This window comes from Bombina bombina, chromosome 2, assembly GCF_027579735.1.
Source record: "Bombina bombina isolate aBomBom1 chromosome 2, aBomBom1.pri, whole genome shotgun sequence".
NCBI classification, from domain to species: Eukaryota; Metazoa; Chordata; class Amphibia; order Anura; family Bombinatoridae; genus Bombina; species Bombina bombina.
In genome coordinates, this window is record NC_069500.1 from 59,671,764 (window position 1) to 59,691,482 (window position 19,719).

The 19,719-nt window shown below is 37.5% G+C and overlaps 2 protein-coding genes across 5 annotated transcripts in view; one reads left to right on the plus strand and one right to left on the minus strand.

Annotated features, from left to right (window-relative positions):
• The window catches only part of FDX2 (ferredoxin 2), a 35,382-nt gene extending 27,624 nt beyond the window's left edge, over positions 1–7,758 (minus strand). Inside the window, exons 1-4 of one of the 4 annotated variants that reach the window (XM_053701072.1) lie at positions 7,671–7,758; positions 2,279–2,510; positions 1,562–1,610; positions 407–456 (exon numbers count right to left, since the gene is read on the minus strand). In XM_053701072.1, coding sequence (XP_053557047.1) covers positions 407–456; positions 1,562–1,610; positions 2,279–2,462 — 283 coding nt within the window. In that variant the 5' untranslated portion in view covers positions 2,463–2,510; positions 7,671–7,758. Of the gene's footprint in view, positions 1–349; positions 457–1,561; positions 1,611–2,278; positions 2,511–7,594 lie in introns of all 4 variants that reach the window. The other 3 variants (XM_053701069.1, XM_053701071.1, XM_053701070.1) reach the window with 3 other exon arrangements.
• A 153-nt stretch (positions 7,759–7,911) lies between these two features.
• ARK2N (arkadia (RNF111) N-terminal like PKA signaling regulator 2N) overlaps positions 7,912–19,719 on the plus strand; it is a 317,986-nt gene continuing 306,178 nt past the window's right edge. The window contains exons 1-2 of the mRNA XM_053701074.1: positions 7,912–8,046; positions 17,972–18,780. Of these exons, the coding sequence (XP_053557049.1) occupies positions 18,063–18,780 (718 nt within the window). The 5' untranslated portion in view covers positions 7,912–8,046; positions 17,972–18,062. The remainder of the gene's footprint in view (positions 8,047–17,971; positions 18,781–19,719) is intronic.

A 19,719-nucleotide genomic window follows, 5' to 3' on the forward strand; every position in this document is an offset into this window, starting at 1 on the left:
GACAGCAATTAGGAAGCAGATTGATTTGCTTCATTCTCTTGTTATCCATGGCTGAAGGAACAGCACTGTACTACTGGCAGCTAGCGGAACGCATCTAGTTGGCCAATCACAAGAGACAAATGTGTGCAGGCACCAATCAGCAGCTTGCTTCCACTACTGTAGGATATGTGCGTATTCTTTTTCAACAAGGGATACCAACAGAACAAAGCACCGTTGAAAATACAAGTTAATTTAAAAAAGTGTCTAAAAATTACATGGGCTATCTGAATCATGCAAGTTTAATTTTGACTTTCCTGTCCCTTTAATCTGTGACAGGTGGGGTCACATTAATTTAAACAAAGATACTCACCTTCCAGCTCAATGCTATGCCTATGAGCCAGTTCCAGGACACTCTCTCCTATTTTACCTTTCACTGGAATACGACTTCCAGATCTATCCACAAACACAACTTCCACTCTAAAGAAAAGAAGAAGAAAACAATGTTTAGTTATTCAGACACATTATTACACAATTTTCAAATATCATTCTGGGTAATACTCATGTGGGAAAAGAAATGTTGCTGTGAATTTACATAAATTAGAGGTAATAGATAGAGATCATTTTTTTAATTCTGGATAAGATATTAAAAAGGAACGTTAAAAGCTCATTAAACTTATAAATACAAGACTTTTTGATGTGTTGCTGTGGAATAACATATCAGCGTTAACGTTAATGTTTTAAAGCAAATTAACGTCCTTTTTACTGCAATTATCCACCATTGGGCCTTATTTGGACGAACCAATCTGGGGTTTAGTCCACAGACAACAAGGCTAGCCTCAGTAATACAGTTGTATAAAGTGCATTGTTTTGCAATTTTTATCTGATAAAGCCAATTAGGGATAGATATGCAGCAGGGTTGGCCTTGATAAGCCAATATATTACAAAGTTGTTTCATTATGTATAACTAAACATTTTATATAAAAATCTCAAGGTGTTTAAAAAACAAAAACACCTTGGTTGATTATTTTGGCCATTGATTTAACCTTTTCTGGATGCTCAACCTTTTTAAGTAGATCATTCTATAACAAGTTATGTGGCAATGGACTTGGAAATATATGCATCCAATACAGAAATTGGATGGCTCTACATACAGTAATTAAAAGGACATTATACTGGAAAATGTGTTCCCAATTACTTGCTATATTAGCTGCAGAGTATGAAATATATGAAAATTGCTGCTTCATTGTTTTTTGATTTTTTAATTAGCAGTTTTTGCTCATCAAACCTTACTTATAATTTAGCAAGGATTTGTCCATTTTAATGGGCTGAGGCTGCAGAAGGCACAGACCTGCTCATATCTCTCTCTACATTTAAATGTGATTAGTTAGGTATTGATATGTTAAGTGTGTGTGTAGCAAAACCAGCAAATTCAGATACATAATTTGTAGTTGTACACAATTTATAAATGCACCAGCAGGTAAAAAGAGATAATTGGGGAGAAAGTTTTACAGAACAATGTCCTTTAAATGCCCCAGGTCCATAAAACTATATTTCTATAAAACAGAATAAGATCTCAACTCACATGTCTTCGGATAGTTCTGTTTGGTTGTGGTTTTCTGCCTGGATTGTGGCTAGAAAACAAATTACAGCCATGATAAATATGCAAAAAATACACAATTTAAAAGGGACATTAAATGTTTTTTTTTTTTACCAAAATATATGAAAGAGCATTATGAAGCTCACTGGCTGATTTGCACAGCTGTGCTGCTGGACACCATATTACGTATCCAAATGCCATATTTAAAAAGGGACAGTCTACTCCAAAAATGTTATTGTTTAAAAATATAGATAATTCTTTTATTATCCATCCTCCAGTTTTGCACAGCCAACATGGTTATATTAATATATTGGCTATAGAAAAGTTGTGTAAACATAGCCAGCAGAAGAAATGACACTACCAGTGGGGGATAGAAGATATAAATAATAAAATTATTCTTGAGAATGTTCAATACACTAAAATCTGTACTAATACAGACCTAAATGTGTTGCACTTTCACAAGAAGAAATACGGCTCCAAAACTAGCTAAAATGTCATGAACTCTGGTGTTTAAGAACAAAAAAAAGGCTATTTCATACACAAAAATAATCCTAATGGAGGATTTTCTCCCCATACATTTTATACTTTGATGCTGGTAAAAAGAAAATAAAAAAAAATAAGTAGTAGGAAACCAATTCTACAGAACACTGTCCCTTTAACATCCCATAACTGGGAGAGGTTACTGTTGAGTGAATTACTCACACGTATTTCTCACTGCTTGGATCCGCTCATCTTCTCTTGGTGCTATCTTGCCTATAGGTACGTGGCTGAACACTGCTGGTGTCTGAGATATCCTGGAGAATGTAATCATCCGATGGCACCGCGAGCCTAGCACAGCAGCCGTCACAGAGCAGATCACTTCTCGTGTGAGGAGAGCGCCAGCCATAATGCTGTGTCTTCACAATTTTTGTCACCACGCTGATTCTCCACTTTCCTGAACAGTTAAAAAAACAAAACAAAAAAAAAAACACTTTCCATGAGTTTGGAAACTTCACCCAGTTAGGTAAATTTGTTTTTTTTTTTAGTTGCTCGAGTCCGACAGAAGCCTTTATAAAAAAATAGATCTAGTGCAAATACAAAATTGTTAAAGGGCCATTAAAGGGACAATAAAGTCAAAATGAAACTTTCATGATTCAGATAGAGCATATAATTTTAAACAACGTTTCAATTCACTTCTATTATCTAAAATGTGCACAATCGTTTTTATTTACACACTTTGAGGAACCAACTCTTACTGAGCATGTGCAAGAATTCACTGAATATACATATATACGTTTTGTGATTGGCTGATGACTGTAACATGATGCAGTGAGAGGGAAAAATAGAACTAACTCAAATTTTGTCCAAAAGAAATCATGGTCATTTGAAATACAAACTAAGTGCTTTTGCATTTTCTTTTTATTATGCATTTACTGATGATGCTATGAAAGAAAAGAAGGGGAGACCAATGGCACTACAATTACATTTAAGACTAAGCTCAGGATCTCTTACTATAACTACTTCTGGAATAATTTCCAGATGTAATAGTATGTAATACTTGAGTCAGCGGTGCTGTGTACTTGGCTGCAACTTAGAAGACTGAACGTGGCTAAATTAATAACCACTGAAAAGAGTACACTTATAGCACTCGAGAGCTTTGTGAATAAACTGGAATTAACCAAGACATTCAAAAAGACTAATCAGAGATTGAAATGATAATGTTCTCAAAGTATACAAAAACCTCACTAAATTAAAACTTAACGTTTATTAATTTAACAGTGATAAAATTAGCGGAAAACAACACATCATTAAAAACACTAGCTATAATAGAGGCTATGTTATATTAGAAAAAGGAGAGTATTGAGGTAGACATTCTGGGGTCTCAAGTTGGTGATATCTACAGAACTGGCATATTAAGAATAATGAAAATTCTAAATAGTCTGTAGAGTCTGTATATTAGATGTGGGTATGGAGAATATAAGGTGTATTAAAGGACCGTTATCATGCGTGTGTCAATTGGGTTAACTGTTGAATGATTAACAACAATATCACAGTCCTTAAAATCTACTATAAGTGGGTAGTATTTAATGGTTAATCCCTATATGACACTTCAATAGTTATAGCTGTTTGACAATAGGTTTTATGTACCTAATAGTCGAAAGGGTAGTTTTCAGTATCTGAATAGATATTTTTATCACGGTTAGTTTAAATATATAATATGTAATGTGATAAGATTACCACTTTGGTTCTCTTAGGTAATATATGAATAGAAAAGGCTGAAGTTAGTGATATTAAATAGCCTACTTTGTAAACTCAACTTGTCCTGAATATATTGCTAAGGTCTAATTCTTGCAATGGTAAACTCATCAACTGTTACCACATGTAGTTTGTTCTAATAATTCATACAGGTGGTTGATTCTACAATTGTATAGATGGAGTTTTTACTGTGTTACATAGTTTTTATAATGTAGATACACAATAGTATTTTTTGTATCTGCTCATGTATATGTTACACTTTCTCTTGTTACGATATTTCCCAGATTCGAATAGAATGTGTTGCACGTTCTCTTGTTAAAATGTAACAAATTGGATTAGGTTAGTGTAAATAAAACTTCCATTGTGTGTCATAGTTTTTTAAGTTGAGATTTAATGATTTGCTGTATTAAGATAGACACATACAGGTTTTTATAATGTGCCGTGGTTTATTATTGTTCTCCACGGATTAGATTTTACAATAAGGTTTTCTCCCTTTGGCTAGTTTGTTTGATTCACAAATTTTAGCCACTGAAGGAAAGATAACGTTTAATGAGCATTACTTTTTAGTTTGTATTTCTTCTGTGGTAAAAAGTACTCAATGTTAGGCTGGGAGATATTTATGATTTCTACCTTTTTATCTAGTATACATATATTCGGAATAATTTGGTAAATCTCATTAAAGTTAACACACTCGGATTACTAACCAAGTAAAGTACTACTATGTAATACTGGTTGATGTGCGTGTTTTTTCACATGCAAGACCTTTATTCAAATTGTGTCAATCTTGATTCAGATAAAATACATAGATGGAATATTGCACTTTCCTGTTGAGATTTCTTTATTATAACAGTCTTATTCAAATTATTTGTGACATAAGATGAGTGCCTATGGTTATCTATACCGTCTTAGTTAAACTTATAGAGTATTTTCTTTGCATTCCCTATGAATATAGGAATGTCTAAGTCTGAATACCCACATATGCGTTTTTGTTTGACCCCGTAATGTTTAAGGCATATAATTATGATGATGCTAGTCTACTCTGTTTAGATTTTTTTAATGCAGAGGGACTGGATAATCAAAAAATGCAAAATAAAAAGACAATGCAATAACTATAGTTTAAATGTAAATATTATAACATACTCTGTCATTTATAAATTCTATTTAAGCACCCCAGAGCAAAAACTTTAACATAAATTGATAACGCCAGCAACAAACATTTAATATTAATTAATGTTAGCTTAAAGTGAAAGTACGTTTTCGGACCAATCTTTAATAATATCTATTTATCTCCTAAACCTCTATGTAATCGCTACCTTTTTTTTTAAAGAAATACATTCTTTTTTTTTTTTTTTTTTTTTTTTAGTATTATATGAACATACCGATATTTATGTTGCTCCAACCACCCGCTCATTTCCGGATTTTCTGTTTTCAATAGTAAGAGCGGTCCCACTTGCAATGCGCATGCGTGTCTCATGAACGTGCTTCTTTGTTGTCATTCAATGAGACACACATGCGTACTTTAATTTAGGGGCGTAAAGTTAGAATTCAGACGCCACTGGGAGACCTATCAGAATGTAGAAGATGATCTTGGTCATGTAAAAATATATTATTTTATTTTTTTAAACCAGGCGGAGTGACAGCGATTTAGATTAGCGGATCTAAAGGTAAAATTGTAATTTTAATTGATATGAAACCCAAAACGTTATTTTGTTACGTATGGCGAGTGAGTAGATAATGTTAGAATTTATGTGGGGGTGTGTATGGTGGGTGAGTAGTTCATATAAGTGTGTGTATGGTGGGTAAATATATCATGCAAGAGTTTATATGGGGGTGTGCATGGAGAGTGAGTAGTTCATGTAAGTGTGTGCATGGGAGGTGCTTAGATCATGTGAGAGTTTATGTGGGGGTGTGCATGGCGGGCGAGTGGTTCAGGTAAGTGTGTGCATGGCGGGCGAGTGGTTCAGGTAAGTGTGTGCATGGCGGGCGAGTGGTTCTGGTTCAGGTAAGTGTGTGCATGGCGGGCGAGTGGTTCAGGTAAGTGTGTGCATGGCGGGCGAGTGGTTCAGGTAAGTGTGTGCATGGCGGGCGAGTGGTTCAGGTAAGTGTGTGCATGGCGGGCGAGTGGTTCAGGTAAGTGTGTGCATGGCTGGCAAGTGGTTCAGGTAAGTGTGTGCATGGCGGGCAAGTGGTTCAGGTAAGTGTGTGCATGGCGGGCGAGTGGTTCAGGTAAGTGTGTGCATGGCGGGCAAGTGGTTCAGGTAAGTGTGTGCATGGCGGGCGAGTGGTTCAGGTAAGTGTGTGCATGGCGGGCGAGTGGTTCAGGTAAGTGTGTGCATGGCGGGCGAGTGGTTCAGGTAAGTGTGTGCATGGCGGGCGAGTGGTTCAGGTAAGTGTGTGCATGGCGGGCGAGTGGTTCAGGTAAGTGTGTGCATGGCGGGCGAGTGGTTCAGGTAAGTGTGTGCATGGCGGGCGAGTGGTTCAGGTAAGTGTGTGCATGGCGGGCGAGTGGTTCAGGTAAGTGTGTGCATGGCGGGCGAGTGGTTCAGGTAAGTGTGTGCATGGGAGGTGCTTAGATCATGTGAGAGTTTATGTGAGGGTGTGCATGGTGGGCAAATAGTTCAGGTGTGTGCATGGTGGGCGAGTGGTTCATGTAAGTGTGTGCATGGTGGGCGAGTGGTTCATGTAAGTGTGTGCATGGTGGGCGAGTGGTTCATGTGTGTGCATGGTTGGGCGAGTGGTTCATGTGTGTGCATGGTTGGGCGAGTGGTTCATGTGTGTGCATGGTTGGGCGAGTGGTTCATGTAAGTGTGTGCATGGTTGGGCGAGTGGTTCATGTAAGTGTGTGCATGGTTGGGCGAGTGGTTCATGTAAGTGTGTGCATGGTTGGGCGAGTGGTTCATGTAAGTGTGTGCATGGTTGGGCGAGTGGTTCATGTAAGTGTGTGCATGGTGGGCGAGTGGTTCATGTAAGTGTGTGCATGGTTGGGCGAGTGGTTCATGTAAGTGTGTGCATGGTTGGGCGAGTGGTTCATGTAAGTGTGTGCATGGTTGGGCGAGTGGTTCATGTAAGTGTGTGCATGGTGGGCGAGTGGTTCATGTAAGTGTGTGCATGGTTGGGCGAGTGGTTCATGTAAGTGTGTGCATGGTGGGCGAGTGGTTCATGTAAGTGTGTGCATGGTTGGGCGAGTGGTTCATGTAAGTGTGTGCATGGTGGGCGAGTGGTTCATGTAAGTGTGTGCATGGTGGGCGAGTGGTTCATGTAAGTGTGTGCATGGTGGGCGAGTGGTTCATGAAAGTGTGTGCATGGTGGGCGAGTGGTTCATGTAAGTGTGTGCATGGTGGGCGAGTGGTTCATGTAAGTGTGTGCATGGTGGGCGAGTGGTTCATGTAAGTTTGTGCATGGTGGGCGAGTGGTTCATGTAAGTGTGTGCATGGTGGGCGAGTGGTTCATGAAAGTGTGTGCATGGTGGGCGAGTGGGTCATGTAAGTGTGTGCATGGTGGGCGAGTGGGTCATGTAAGTGTGTATGGGGGATTGCTTGTTATAAAAAAAAAACAACGTCACAGTGACGTCACTTAATGTGGCGTCTTATGATATGCAAAAAACTTAGTACACCACATGAACTATTTTTTTTAAGTTGGCAGGTCTGCGTGACGGCGCTGCTACCCAAAGTAGGTCACGTGACAGCACAGGTACACATCATGATGACACAATGCACGTGAATATTTGCTGATAAGTGACGACTATACTAAATAGTTACATGCACACGGGACTACAATACTCACAGTTAAATAATTAACGCGTGACTTTGTTCTCTCATTAACAAACCTTATGGCCATACACAACACAGCACTGACTCACTCAGATTCAGTATCTCGGCATTTCCGATTATTAGCTTTGCCCTCTCCAGCACGGCTGCCTATCCCGTCTCCTTGCTGTGACGTCATTGCCAAAAACCCTCCTACTTCCGCACCAAGCAGGTGTTTACATTCTAGCCCTTCTGGTACACATCAGTTATCTATGATGTCTAACCTCCGATTCTTCCCCTCCGCCATTCTATTGGTTGCTGTAGCCAAGTATGCCGCCCTTTCTGTCTCCGGAAGTGACGCATGGGAGCGTCGCAAGAGGACGTGAGATGACATCTTAGCTGAGTTAGTGGAGCCGGGTGGGCCGTGCTTTTCTGCGGGATGTGTGCGGCAGCCGGCGCGCGGGTGAGGCCCGCAGAGTGACGGAACCGGTGAGTGTAGTGTGGGGATTTAGGCCGCGGGAGGAGAGGGCTTGTTTACTTACAGAGCTGGATACACAGGGTAGCTTAATCCGTACTCCTCTGGCAACCCAGGAGTTAAACACAGGGAAGGCCCTTTGTGACCCGGTGACTTGACTACCCGGGCTAATAGCTTTCTCTTAGTATTATTACCCTCTGGTATTATTACTCCACTAGTATTATTATTCTCTTGGTATTAGAAGCTCTGTTATTTCTCTACACTGTAATATGTAGCTTTAGGGTCAGATTGTTACTTATCAGTCGGGAACAGCGTATATATTGTGATATGGAAGCTGTTACGACGATTTAAGCATTAGAAGGTACATTTTGGAGCCCTAGTTTCATTGCGCCTGGTTATGTTGGTAGACTGGCTGTATATATGTAATTTTATACATACTTGTTTTAATACATCTATAATTTCATTGATTCTTAGCAAGATGCGCTACAAGGGTTGAGGGTAAACAAAGCAATACTAAGTAGTGCATGAGATCACATTGTTTTTAAACTGGGGCTCTAGTGATGCATCTGATAACAGGGAGCTATCATACAATTTGCTAAGACCCTGACAATTATTTTATATACAGGTGTAAATAGAAGAATCTAAAAAAAAATATGAACTAGAATTTTAGGAGCCATGACTCTTAGTATGTAGTATAAAGGGACAGTCTACCCCAGAATTGTTATTAAAAAGTTAAATAATCCCTTTATTATCCTTTAACCAGTTCTGACAAACACTTTTATAATACACTTTTTACCTCTGTGATTACCTTATATCTAACCTCTGCAGACTGCCCCCTTATTTGAGTTCTTTTGACAGACTTGCATTTTAGTCAATCAGTGCTGACTCATAAATAACTCCATGGGAGTGAACACAATGATATCTATATGGCACACATGAACTAGCTGTGATAAACTGTCAAAATTAACTGAGATAAGAGGCAGCCTTCATGGACTTAGAAACTACCTAGTTTTAGCTTTCAACAAAGAATACCATGAGAAGAAATCAAATTTTATTAGAGACGGAAAGTCACCTCACTGAGAAAATGGTGTCCTGCTTTGGGAGGCCTGGGGCGCTTAGTGCGGCATACGCTGCAGGCAAATAAAGGAACTTTCAGCATGAAGTAATTATTTACTTCATGACTGATTGTTCCCTTTATTTGTAGCGCTGGTAAATCCTAGCATTTCAGTGCTAGGATTTACCATCACTTTATCAAGCCATTCTGATACTTTGTGTTATGCATCAGTTAGGAATGCTAAACGGTAATAACAAGCTCTTTGTAGAGGTTGTTTTCTGATGACACCTTGTAAAAGTAAAAAAAAATAGGTCTGTGCATCTATTAAACCATGACGCACATCTTACTTGATTTTTTTCCTTAATCCCATCCTTTGTGTGTGTTTCAGACATGCATGAACCCAAACAGCTTAGCCATCAAAAACAAAATACATACTGTTTATTTATCATTTAGGAATTCAGACGTTTTTTTTCTCACAAATCATGTTTGTGTCTTTGAATTTTAAATATAAAATAAATAAAATTTGTGAATAGTGTGAAGTTTAAAGGGGCATACAATTCAAACTTTTTCTTTCATGATTCCAATAGTGCAATTTTAAACCTATTTCCATTTTGTTTCTATTATTTAATTTGCTTAGTTCTCCTGGTATTTTTGTTTAAAAGAATACCTAGGTAAGCTCAGGAACAGCAATGCAGTGATGGGTGCTAGCTGCTGATTGGTGGCTATACATGTATGCTTCTTGTCATTGGTTCGCCCAGTGTGTTCAGCTGTCTTCCAGTAATGCATTGCTGCTCCTTCAAAGGATACCAAGAAAGTAAAGCACATTTGATTAGAGTTGTACCAATACCAAGTATTTGCATGAGTACTTGTACTCATGCAAATGCACTGATACTTAAACCAATACCTCCACTTCCTACCCATACACCATCTTGTGGCATTTTTCAAACTGCATTATCCCATTTCATTTTAAGCTGGAGTGAAGACTTAACTAAAAATTGTTCACTTCTGATTTGTCAATACAAATTGCTGTTATTTGTATTAATGTACGTTTGAGAGCAGTGCTCCAAAAGCTGCTAGTATACAGCTGGAAGCCTAAGAGATCACTTTATCTCATTCAGACAAACCCCTGAAATACTGGGCAGGTAATAAACTGAGATTTCCAGCTCTGGCAAAAATGGCCTAAAAATATCTTTCTGCCCCATGTATGCACTAGTGTGAATAGTGAAAGACTGTTCTGCTTAGCGTCAAATGTCCTTACTGATAAAAGAAACAGACTTATAGCTGAACATGCAGAGATGCTTCTGTTCCTTAATAAGAACTTGCCACTAACATTTGAAAAATTATTCTAATTTCTAGATTGCCTGTTATACTGCTAGTTCTCATCTTGAACAATTGTGTTCAAAACATACTGTACTCTGAGGAACATCCTTAGCCAGGGCTGGACTGGGAATAAAAAGCAGCCCTGGAAAAATATGAAGACCAGCCCTATTTTCTGTTGAGTCAGTAGAATGCAAATGCCCCATTTTTCTCAGATGATTACTGGGACACTCCTTCCTCAATGTTTTTTTCAGAATTAAATTATATTACTTTGTATTAAATACAAATGTTAGGTTGTTATATAGGCACCCTACAACCACATTGCATCCAGTAATCACCCCTTTAAATTGTAGCTTTCCAGCCCCAACTGCTGCAGCTGTTATTTTTTGTTATTAATATATTTTATTGTAATATTTTTATTTATAAACATGTTCTATGAACTTTGTGACAACAATCAAATAAAACTGTTTACTTATTTAAAAATGTCTTGAGTTACAGTTCATAATTATAAAGAAGCTATCTTAAATTATTAGTCTGTATTGTGCTTGGTAAACTGTCATGACATACTTGTACTCAGTCTTAAAAAATGGTATCGGTGCAACCCTACATTTGATAATAGAAATAAATTGGAAAGCTGTTTAAAATTGTGTGCTCTGTCTGAATAATGAAATGTTTTTTTTTGGGGTTTTATGACCCTCCCCAAGGCACAACATTACAGTGATGTGAGATGCCATCGCAGAAAATGCAGCATGTCTGTAGAAAGAACAGGGCACATGCAGGAACTGTTAGGCATGAACTTTTTAGTGCTGCTTCACATTAGTTCTCTTCAAACAGAGCTGTGCTCTAGCTGCACTGTATACATTTTCCTTAACACAGTGCATCCAGGGCAAAGTGCTGTTTGAAGTGAGCAGTCAAATATGCAGTAGCGCTGCAAAAGCAGCAGCACATTGCTTGATAACATGCTCTCAGAGATTGTTTTCAAATCCGCCCCTTAGCCTTTCCCAGTCTGCAAAGCTGTTTATTCTGAATGTAAGAGCACTGCATCTTTTGATTACTTTACTACATTTCTATGTTGGACCAAGAGAAAAGGAAACAGATTTATTAAGGAGACATTTTAATTTTTTTTTTTTTTTTAATGCAACTAATTTGCAATGCAATTTTCAACTACTGCACTATATTACAAAACATTACAAATTGCTTTATTCTTCTGGTGCCTTAGTGTAGCTGTCTAATTTAAAATTGAATTTTATTTAAAAATGACCTGCAGAAACATTTTCACAAAAAAAATCTCATCAAGGAAAGTAAAGAAAAGTTCTGCCTCTGGGGTGACGCTTTAAGAGTTTTGCCGTTCTAGAACAAGAATATTTAACTTTAATTCCACTTTGTGTTAAAAAATTGCCACATGCTTTTCCCATCACTGTGCATCTGCAAAATGATTCTCACAATATTTACAAAAAATTAAATAACCCTTTTCCGCTGCATATAAATAAAATGAGTGCTGTACTCCTTTCTGCCACATACTAGTCAATTATCAGCCCCAATCTGTCAGTCACAGCAGTAGGGATTGACTTGTAAGATTTTATGTACGACCTTGCACTCTATCTGTGAAGCAGCACGGTTCCCCTCCTTTTTTTTTCAAATAAATGTATTATGTCTGTTATCATTTTGCTTGAGAGCTGACCTAATAATTATTTTAGGGCAGCTGTTTAAATGAAACAATCAGTGTTTTATGTGCAGGCTGACGGTGAGACAGATAATCGGTACCCCTCTAGATTAGCTTCAGTTCTATTTATTATAGATTTGCAGGGTTTTATAAATTGCAGGAAATGTATATCCTAAAATTTCAATACTGGCTCCTTTTTTTTTTATATTTATTTTACATCCATTTAATATACAATATGGATGTTCTCTATAAACCTTATATGATGTGCATATTGAAGAAAGTTGTATTAGCTTCAGTTTGTAAACTGCAGTCACTGTGATATAAAATCATGGCCTCTTATAAGGAGAGGATAGTCTGCACAGTATTAACTCCAGCAGAAAGCTGCCTACTGCCAAAAAATGCAGTTGGTCCTAGTGAACAGATGTGTTTTAATTTAGTCTCTGCGAAGGCAGAAGGATTTGTCGAGTACTGTCGTGTTCTTTAGTTTTAATTATTCAAGCCACACAGTTTTCTCTTGTAGGAGCCTTTGCAACTGTTGCCCCAGGGGAAGGAAATAACTTGATCATCGGGTGCACAGCAGTTGTTTACTATATAAAGTTCATAGTTGATTAAACAAAGTGAGGGTTCCCTATCGGCATATTGGGGCACACTGGGGTGTCAAAGCCTTCACCTGAGGTTGTCACAAAAAAATAAGAGTCTAGGCTAAAAATAGTTCAATAGCATAATGGTATCTTTCTTCTTAGCTCACAAAATTTTAGCATATTGCAAAGGGTTAACCCATTTGACACAATAATCCAAAAACATGTAGGTGCTGTGGCTGTACGGTTCCAAGGTTTAAAATCCATGAATGGGGTTTCACAGACCTATTAAAACAAAATCAGAGATGAAACATTATAATAATAAATCACATAGTGTTTGAGAGAGAGAGATGACTGATTTGATTCTACTGCCAGACATCATCATAGCTTAGCTTTATGGAATACTTTTTTTGTAAGGCTTTATCCTTTGAATACATCCTGAACAACATTGCTTTGCTGGGCAGGCATTTCCTGGGGTGCCACTTGCCTTTTGAGACACAGTAAATGAGAGGTACATTCTTCTTCTGTGGGATAATGCTGCTTTAATTAGTATTTAGCGCATTTGTAGACATTTTGGTCTCCACTTAACATCACATGCCACAGGAGGTATCACATCTCAAAATAGGAAAACGAGCAGTTTAGCTAATTGAACTGTGTCCGCCTCGGCCTGCTGCTGCAATGAGAACCTGGTTAATGTTTTATAAGGGAAATACTCCCTCCTCAAGGATGTTTCATATCGGTAACCTCTGAAGAGCCTGTATATTTCATGAAGCCTTGTTCTTTGTAAGATTTGTTTTCTTTTGGTTGCCCTCTTTAGAGGCTTTTGAACGCTGATAATAAATAGAGCTGGACTCTACAAAAAGAGAAGAGGCATTAAATAATCTTCATGATAGCTTATCAGATCACAGAACACCACCCAGAAAACAATCCTAAAATGCATCTGGATTATCTGCAGCTTCAAAAAATATCTTAAAGGGACACTGAACACAATTTTTTTTCTTGTGTGGTTCAGATAGAACATGCAATTTTAAGCTTTCTCATTTAATCCTATTAATTTTTCTTCGTTCTCTTGCTATCTTTATTTGAAAAGAATGCATCTAATTTTTTTTGCGTTTAATTTATTCACCAATCCTCTCATAAAAAAATTGGACACAAATCTTAAACTATGCTACATATAGAATAAAATGTCAGCCTTTGCATACTAAGGTTAGGCATATGTTAGTCAAACTTGAAATTACATTCAGACAGAAGTAATCGGATAGGTACAACAAAGCACAGCTTGTAAAATGTTATTCAAAGAGACTAGATACCTTAGTGACTTTATACCACACGGGAATAGACATGCTATTATATAGAGCAGGGCTTGACAAACCTAGGAGTCGGGGGGCTATTGACTCCTATAATTTTGCCCCTCGTTCTTAAAGGGACAGTCAAGTCCAAAATAAACTTATGATTTAAATAGGGCATGTAATTTTAAACAACTTTCCAATTTACTTTTATCACACATTTTGCTTTGTTCTTTTGGTATTCTTAGTTGAAAGCTAAACCTAGGAGCTCATATGCTAATTTTAGACCTTGACTGCCGCCTCTAATCTAAATGCATTTTGACAGTTTTTCACCACTAGGGGGCGTTGGATCATGTGTTTCAAATAGATAACATTGAGCTCATGCATGTGAATTTACGGAGGAGTGAGCTAAAATGCAAGTCTGTCAAAAGAACTGAAATAAGGGGGCAGTCTGCAGAGGCTTAGATACAAGGTTATTACAGAGGTAAAACGTGTATTATAACTGTTGGTTATGCAAAACTGGGGAATGGGTAATAAAGGGATTATTTATCTTTAAAAACGGGAAACATTCTGGTGTTGACTGTCCCTTTTACTTTTTAAGTTTCTCTTTATATATCTATATACAAATACCAGTGTCTGGCTCCTAAATGTTAAACAGATGTCTCGACCCCTGATATAGAGCACGAGTACACTACTTCAGCTTGTCAGAACATTACCTTTGCGTTTGCTTTGACACACTGACTTACCACCCTCACTCTGCTTGCTGGCCTGATGCTGCTTCCTCTTGTACTTGTAGCTTAAACATCTGTATATACAGACACTTCCTGTCAGGTGAGTAAAGCGTTGCTGTGTCTGTAGATAGATTTAATAAATATTAAAAGGGAGTTTTCAGTTCTATTGTATAGTCTAGCGTAGGCTATGTCTGTGGCTAGTTTATCATCACTCAGAAAGGAATGGTACGTGTTGCACAGCCTGAGGTCATTGATATCGCTACAGATGACTTAAAGGTACAGTAACATCGGTTTTAGACTTTCATGATTTAGACAAAGCATACAATTTTAAACAACTTTCCAATTTACTTCTATTATTTAAATATATTCCTTCTCTTGTTATCCTTTGCTGAAAGGTTTATCTAGGTAAGCTCATGAGCAGCAAAGAACCTAGCTTCTATCTGTGATTGGTGGCTGCATATATATATATATATATCGATGTGTCATTGGCTCACCCATGTGTTCAATTAGAAACCAGTAGTGCATTGCTGCTCGTTCAACAAAGCATACCAAGAGAATGAAGCCAATTTGATAATATAACTAAACTAGAAAGTTGTTTAAAATTGTGTGTTCTACCTAAATCATGTCCCTATAATGTTCTTCCTCCTTGTACACCTCTTGCACTATTGAGAGAGCCCCACAAGAGGCTGTATTGCCGGCACCTTAGACCTATTGGATGTGCATTAGCCTTATTTCCTAAAGGAATCTGAAGTAATGATGCCTGCTTTTAAATATCTCCCTAGACAAGGAGTCCGTAGAGGTTGCAGAAATCAGAATCGGTGTAGCATATTTGCTCAGGTGATTGTGCTGCGCCCCCCCCTCCTTAAAGGGACAGTACACTGTAAAATAGTTTTTCCCTTAATGTGTTTACAATTGCTTTTTTACCAACTGCAGAGTAAAAAATGTATGAAAATTAGCTTTTTAAGGTGTATTTCTGTATATTAAAGCTCTGATTTTGTGTTTTGAAGCCACAGCCTAATAAAATAGGTTGAGTTTGTAGGTATAATCTGATCTCATTACGGTATCACATTGTGCACATATACCTGCTTCTTTATCTTAGATCTGTCCTTAAAACAATCACCAATAATTTGAAAGAACAATGGAAAATCAACATTTTATTACCTTATCTCTGCTTTATCACACTGGGAGTGTAATTTCTTCTGCTGGCTGTGTTTACAAAGCTTATCTATAGCTGGTACGCGCGGCCACAAACTTTCAGAATAGGTGGGGATACCACATGCTAAATTAACAATTTCAAATGCCATTATAAGGGTAAAGGAGCTACTTGTAAACAATTTAATACACTCCAGCAGGTAAAGTGGATCATTGGGAACAAATTAAAGGGGAGAAAATTTTTGAGTAAACTGTCCCTTTAAGGGTGGGGCAGCCAACTCATATTTTTAATGTACAACCCCATTAAATTGTGGCTTCATGTTAATACTTTTATCCCCAATCTGACACTCAAGTACCAAGTGTCTTAACAGATTTGTTCACCTCCTTGTTTCTTAGTCACGTCTTACCAGTTATTGTCCTTGAGGCATTTAATTATGGAGGTTGTAATTAATGCAACAGGTTAAATGGCTCTTTCAGCTGCACTGCACATTATTAAGGTTTCTTTTGCGTTCATTGTGTTTTTGCAGGTGTGAAGTATCCCTGGAGGCTTTAATATTCTCCACAGAATATATCTATGAAAGCTCCTTACGTTGCTGTCTTTCCTGGATACAACAGACTCCTAATTTTAGATTATTCTGCATATGTTAAATACAAAAACCTGCCTGTCTTGTATTTCTGAAAGGCTGCTAAGTTTTAAGCCCCTTCCTAACTGTATGTTTAAAAAACCCCCAAAAAAGTCAAAATTGTACTTTTATGATTCGATGAGTGCTTGTATTTTTTATTACAACTTAACAATTTACTCCTATTATCAATTTCACTTTGTATACTTGGTTAAAGAGCAAGGGCAGCAATGACCTACTGAGAGCTAGCTGATTATTGGCTGCAGATAAGGTTCTTGTTGTTGGCTCACCCCATGTGTTTCTCTAGCTTTTAGTAGTGCATTGTGCTGCACATGAGCCTATTTAAGTTTACTCTTCAACAAAGAATACTAAGAGTACGACGGAAAGTGGACGATAGACATAAATTGGAAAGTTGTTAAAAATGACACTCCTTATTTGAATTATTAAAGTCTAAAGGAATATGAAACACTGCTGATTTAGTTAAAAAAATACATGCAAGTTAACCTAGACAGTGTGAAAACAGCAAACAACTTGCTTGTTTTCTTTCAAAATGAGCTTTTGTCAAGAAACTGGAGCTAGTGCAGGTGTCTCCTAGCAACCACTTCAAAGTTTAAGCTACTCACTTTGCCTTCTGTAGAGACCACAGCCCCTTTGTGGGGCTTTGACAGGAAGCAATGGACCCTGCACATATTTACTAAAAAATAAAAGATAAAATCCTTTTTAAATAATGCATATTGCATGGATTTCTATTAAATATAACCTGTTACAACAATGACACACTTTAATGTCCCATTAACCAAGTGATAATAAATATTCACATAATTTACGTCAAGCACTTTCCTATTAATAAAAATGTCTTTGTTTGTGCTCCCTGACATTTAAAATCAAGCTTCCGAAACACTGTATTTTTATTCTCGTCTGTTATAAGCAAAGTTTATGGGGAGGGGGTTTCTTGTGGGTAGGAATAATGCCATAAGCTGACAACTCTGCCTACAGGACCAATAAGAGTCAGGTATCTTAAAGGAACAGGAAACACTTTTTTTATTTCATGATTCCGATAGAGCATGTGATTTTACACAACATTCCAATTTACTTCTATTATCTAATTTGTTTTGCTCTCTTACGTATCCTTTGTTGAAAACAATACCTAGGTAGGCTAAGAAGCTGGCGGTTGCACATAAATGCCTTGTTTTATTATCTCACTTGGTTTTCTGCTATCTCCCAGTAGTGCATTGCTGCATCTTCAACAAAGGATACTAAGACGGCTAAGTAAATTGATTGTAAGCATGCTAATGAAGAATGTGTTGTATGTGTTTAATGAAGATCAATGACCTTTAATAGATTTTCAGTGATAATGGCAAAATGTTGGTCTTCATTAAGCCAAATCCAGTACTTTAGTTAGTGGTTTGAGGTGTGTTGAAGTGGAGAGAGATAAGAAACTAGATCACTCCAATTACCTAACTTAAAGAGATTCTACAGATGTTGATATGAATTATTTGTTTTAATGTATATTATTTATATATCTTTATCTTTTACAGTGCATTTCAGGTTGTTGTGTTGCTGGTTAATAAATAGTCTTCCATATCTGTGCTCCATGATCTGAGGCTTGGGAGAGCGGACACATTTGACATGAAGATGGAGGCAGTTGGGAAATGTGAAGAACTTTTAGAGTCTGAAGTGCCTTCTCGGGTCACTCAAAAGGTGGATACACAGGCTGATGGGAGTACGCTAGAGCTTGAGACTCCTTGTTTAAAAGATGGTGTTCAGGATGTTCCAGACTCTTCCGGGCTTTCCTCAATGCCTTGTTTGCTGATGGAATTAAGAAGAGACTCTTCCGAATCTCAGTTAGCCTCTGCTGAAAGTGACAAACAAACAGCTGGCAGAGTATATGAAAGTGACTCTTCAAACCACTGTATGCTCTCTCCTTCCTCTAGTGGACATTTGGCCGACTCAGATACATTGTCTTCCGCTGAAGAAAATGAGCCACGCCGCACAGAAGCAATAACAGAAGGCTGTGATGCGGCTGTTCAAGGTGTTTCAGTAGCTCGAAAATCCAGAAGGTCTCGATCAGAGAGTGAAACATCAACTATGGCTGCTAAGAAGAACCGTCAGTCAAGTGACAAGCAAAACGGCAGAGTCACCAAGGTCAAAGGACATAGAAGCCAAAAGCACAAAGAGAGAATACGGCTTTTGAGACAGAAGAGAGAGGCAGCAGCACGCAAGAAATACAACTTGTTGCAGGACAGTAGCACTAGCGACAGTGACCTCACCTGTGACTCTAGTACAAGCTCTTCAGACGAGGACGAAGTTTCAGGGAGCAGTAAGACAATCACAGCCGAATTACCAGGTAAAAATCATTGTTCTAGATAACCAGCCACTAACCACAAAGAAAACCATGCTGTTTGTTGGGAATTCCCTACATTATTGCCTTTTTTAAAAAAAATTCTTTAGAGGTGGAATGTTGGTTGTATTTTGGCACTGAATATGTTTTGCCATCCTTTACTTAATTTCGATCACAATACTTTATTATATATAAAATCTTTACCATTAAGCAGCGTAAGTATATTTTTGTTACATGGAGGACCTATACTATACTCATGAACTTTTAGCCCCCTTTTTTTTTTTTTTAATCTGAAATGATTTATCTTTGTCAGCATAAAAACGTAATGTTTCTAGATTGTATGGTAGCTTTTTAATATAGTTTATGTATCACTGCAAATTATAAGACCACTTAAAAAAATAAAATTTGCTATCATTCCTTTACAAATAGCTCAAAGAGAACTGCACTTGTTAAACTGGTTTATTCTAATGAACTGACTAATTTGCATCCACATTACAAATGAGTCACATTGCTCAGTCTTTCAAGAGATCTTTCCTGCAGACAGCACAGAATTGTCCCTAAAATAACAAACTTGTGCTTATGTGTGTTTGGTGATATCACTGTTTTTTCAGCGGGAGTGACCGGTAAATCTAAGAAGCTGTTGGAGAATTTTTTTTTTTTTTTTCCTTTTCTTCAAACTAATGTTCTATCAGCCTCTTGTACATTCCCCCCCCCTTTAATTAATTATAAAAAAAAAATGATAATCTGTAGTGTGGTTCCTGTGGAATTGTTCTGCATTATTCTTTATTTTTAATTTAAAAATTTTGAACATCTAGATTTAACATATTGTTTAGTTAGTTAGTTTTTTTTCTATTACATTAAATAGGATATTAGAAAAAGACAGAATATCTCTCCCATACCCCCAAGCAGACATCAGTAAATTATAATTCATCAGTACGTGGATTT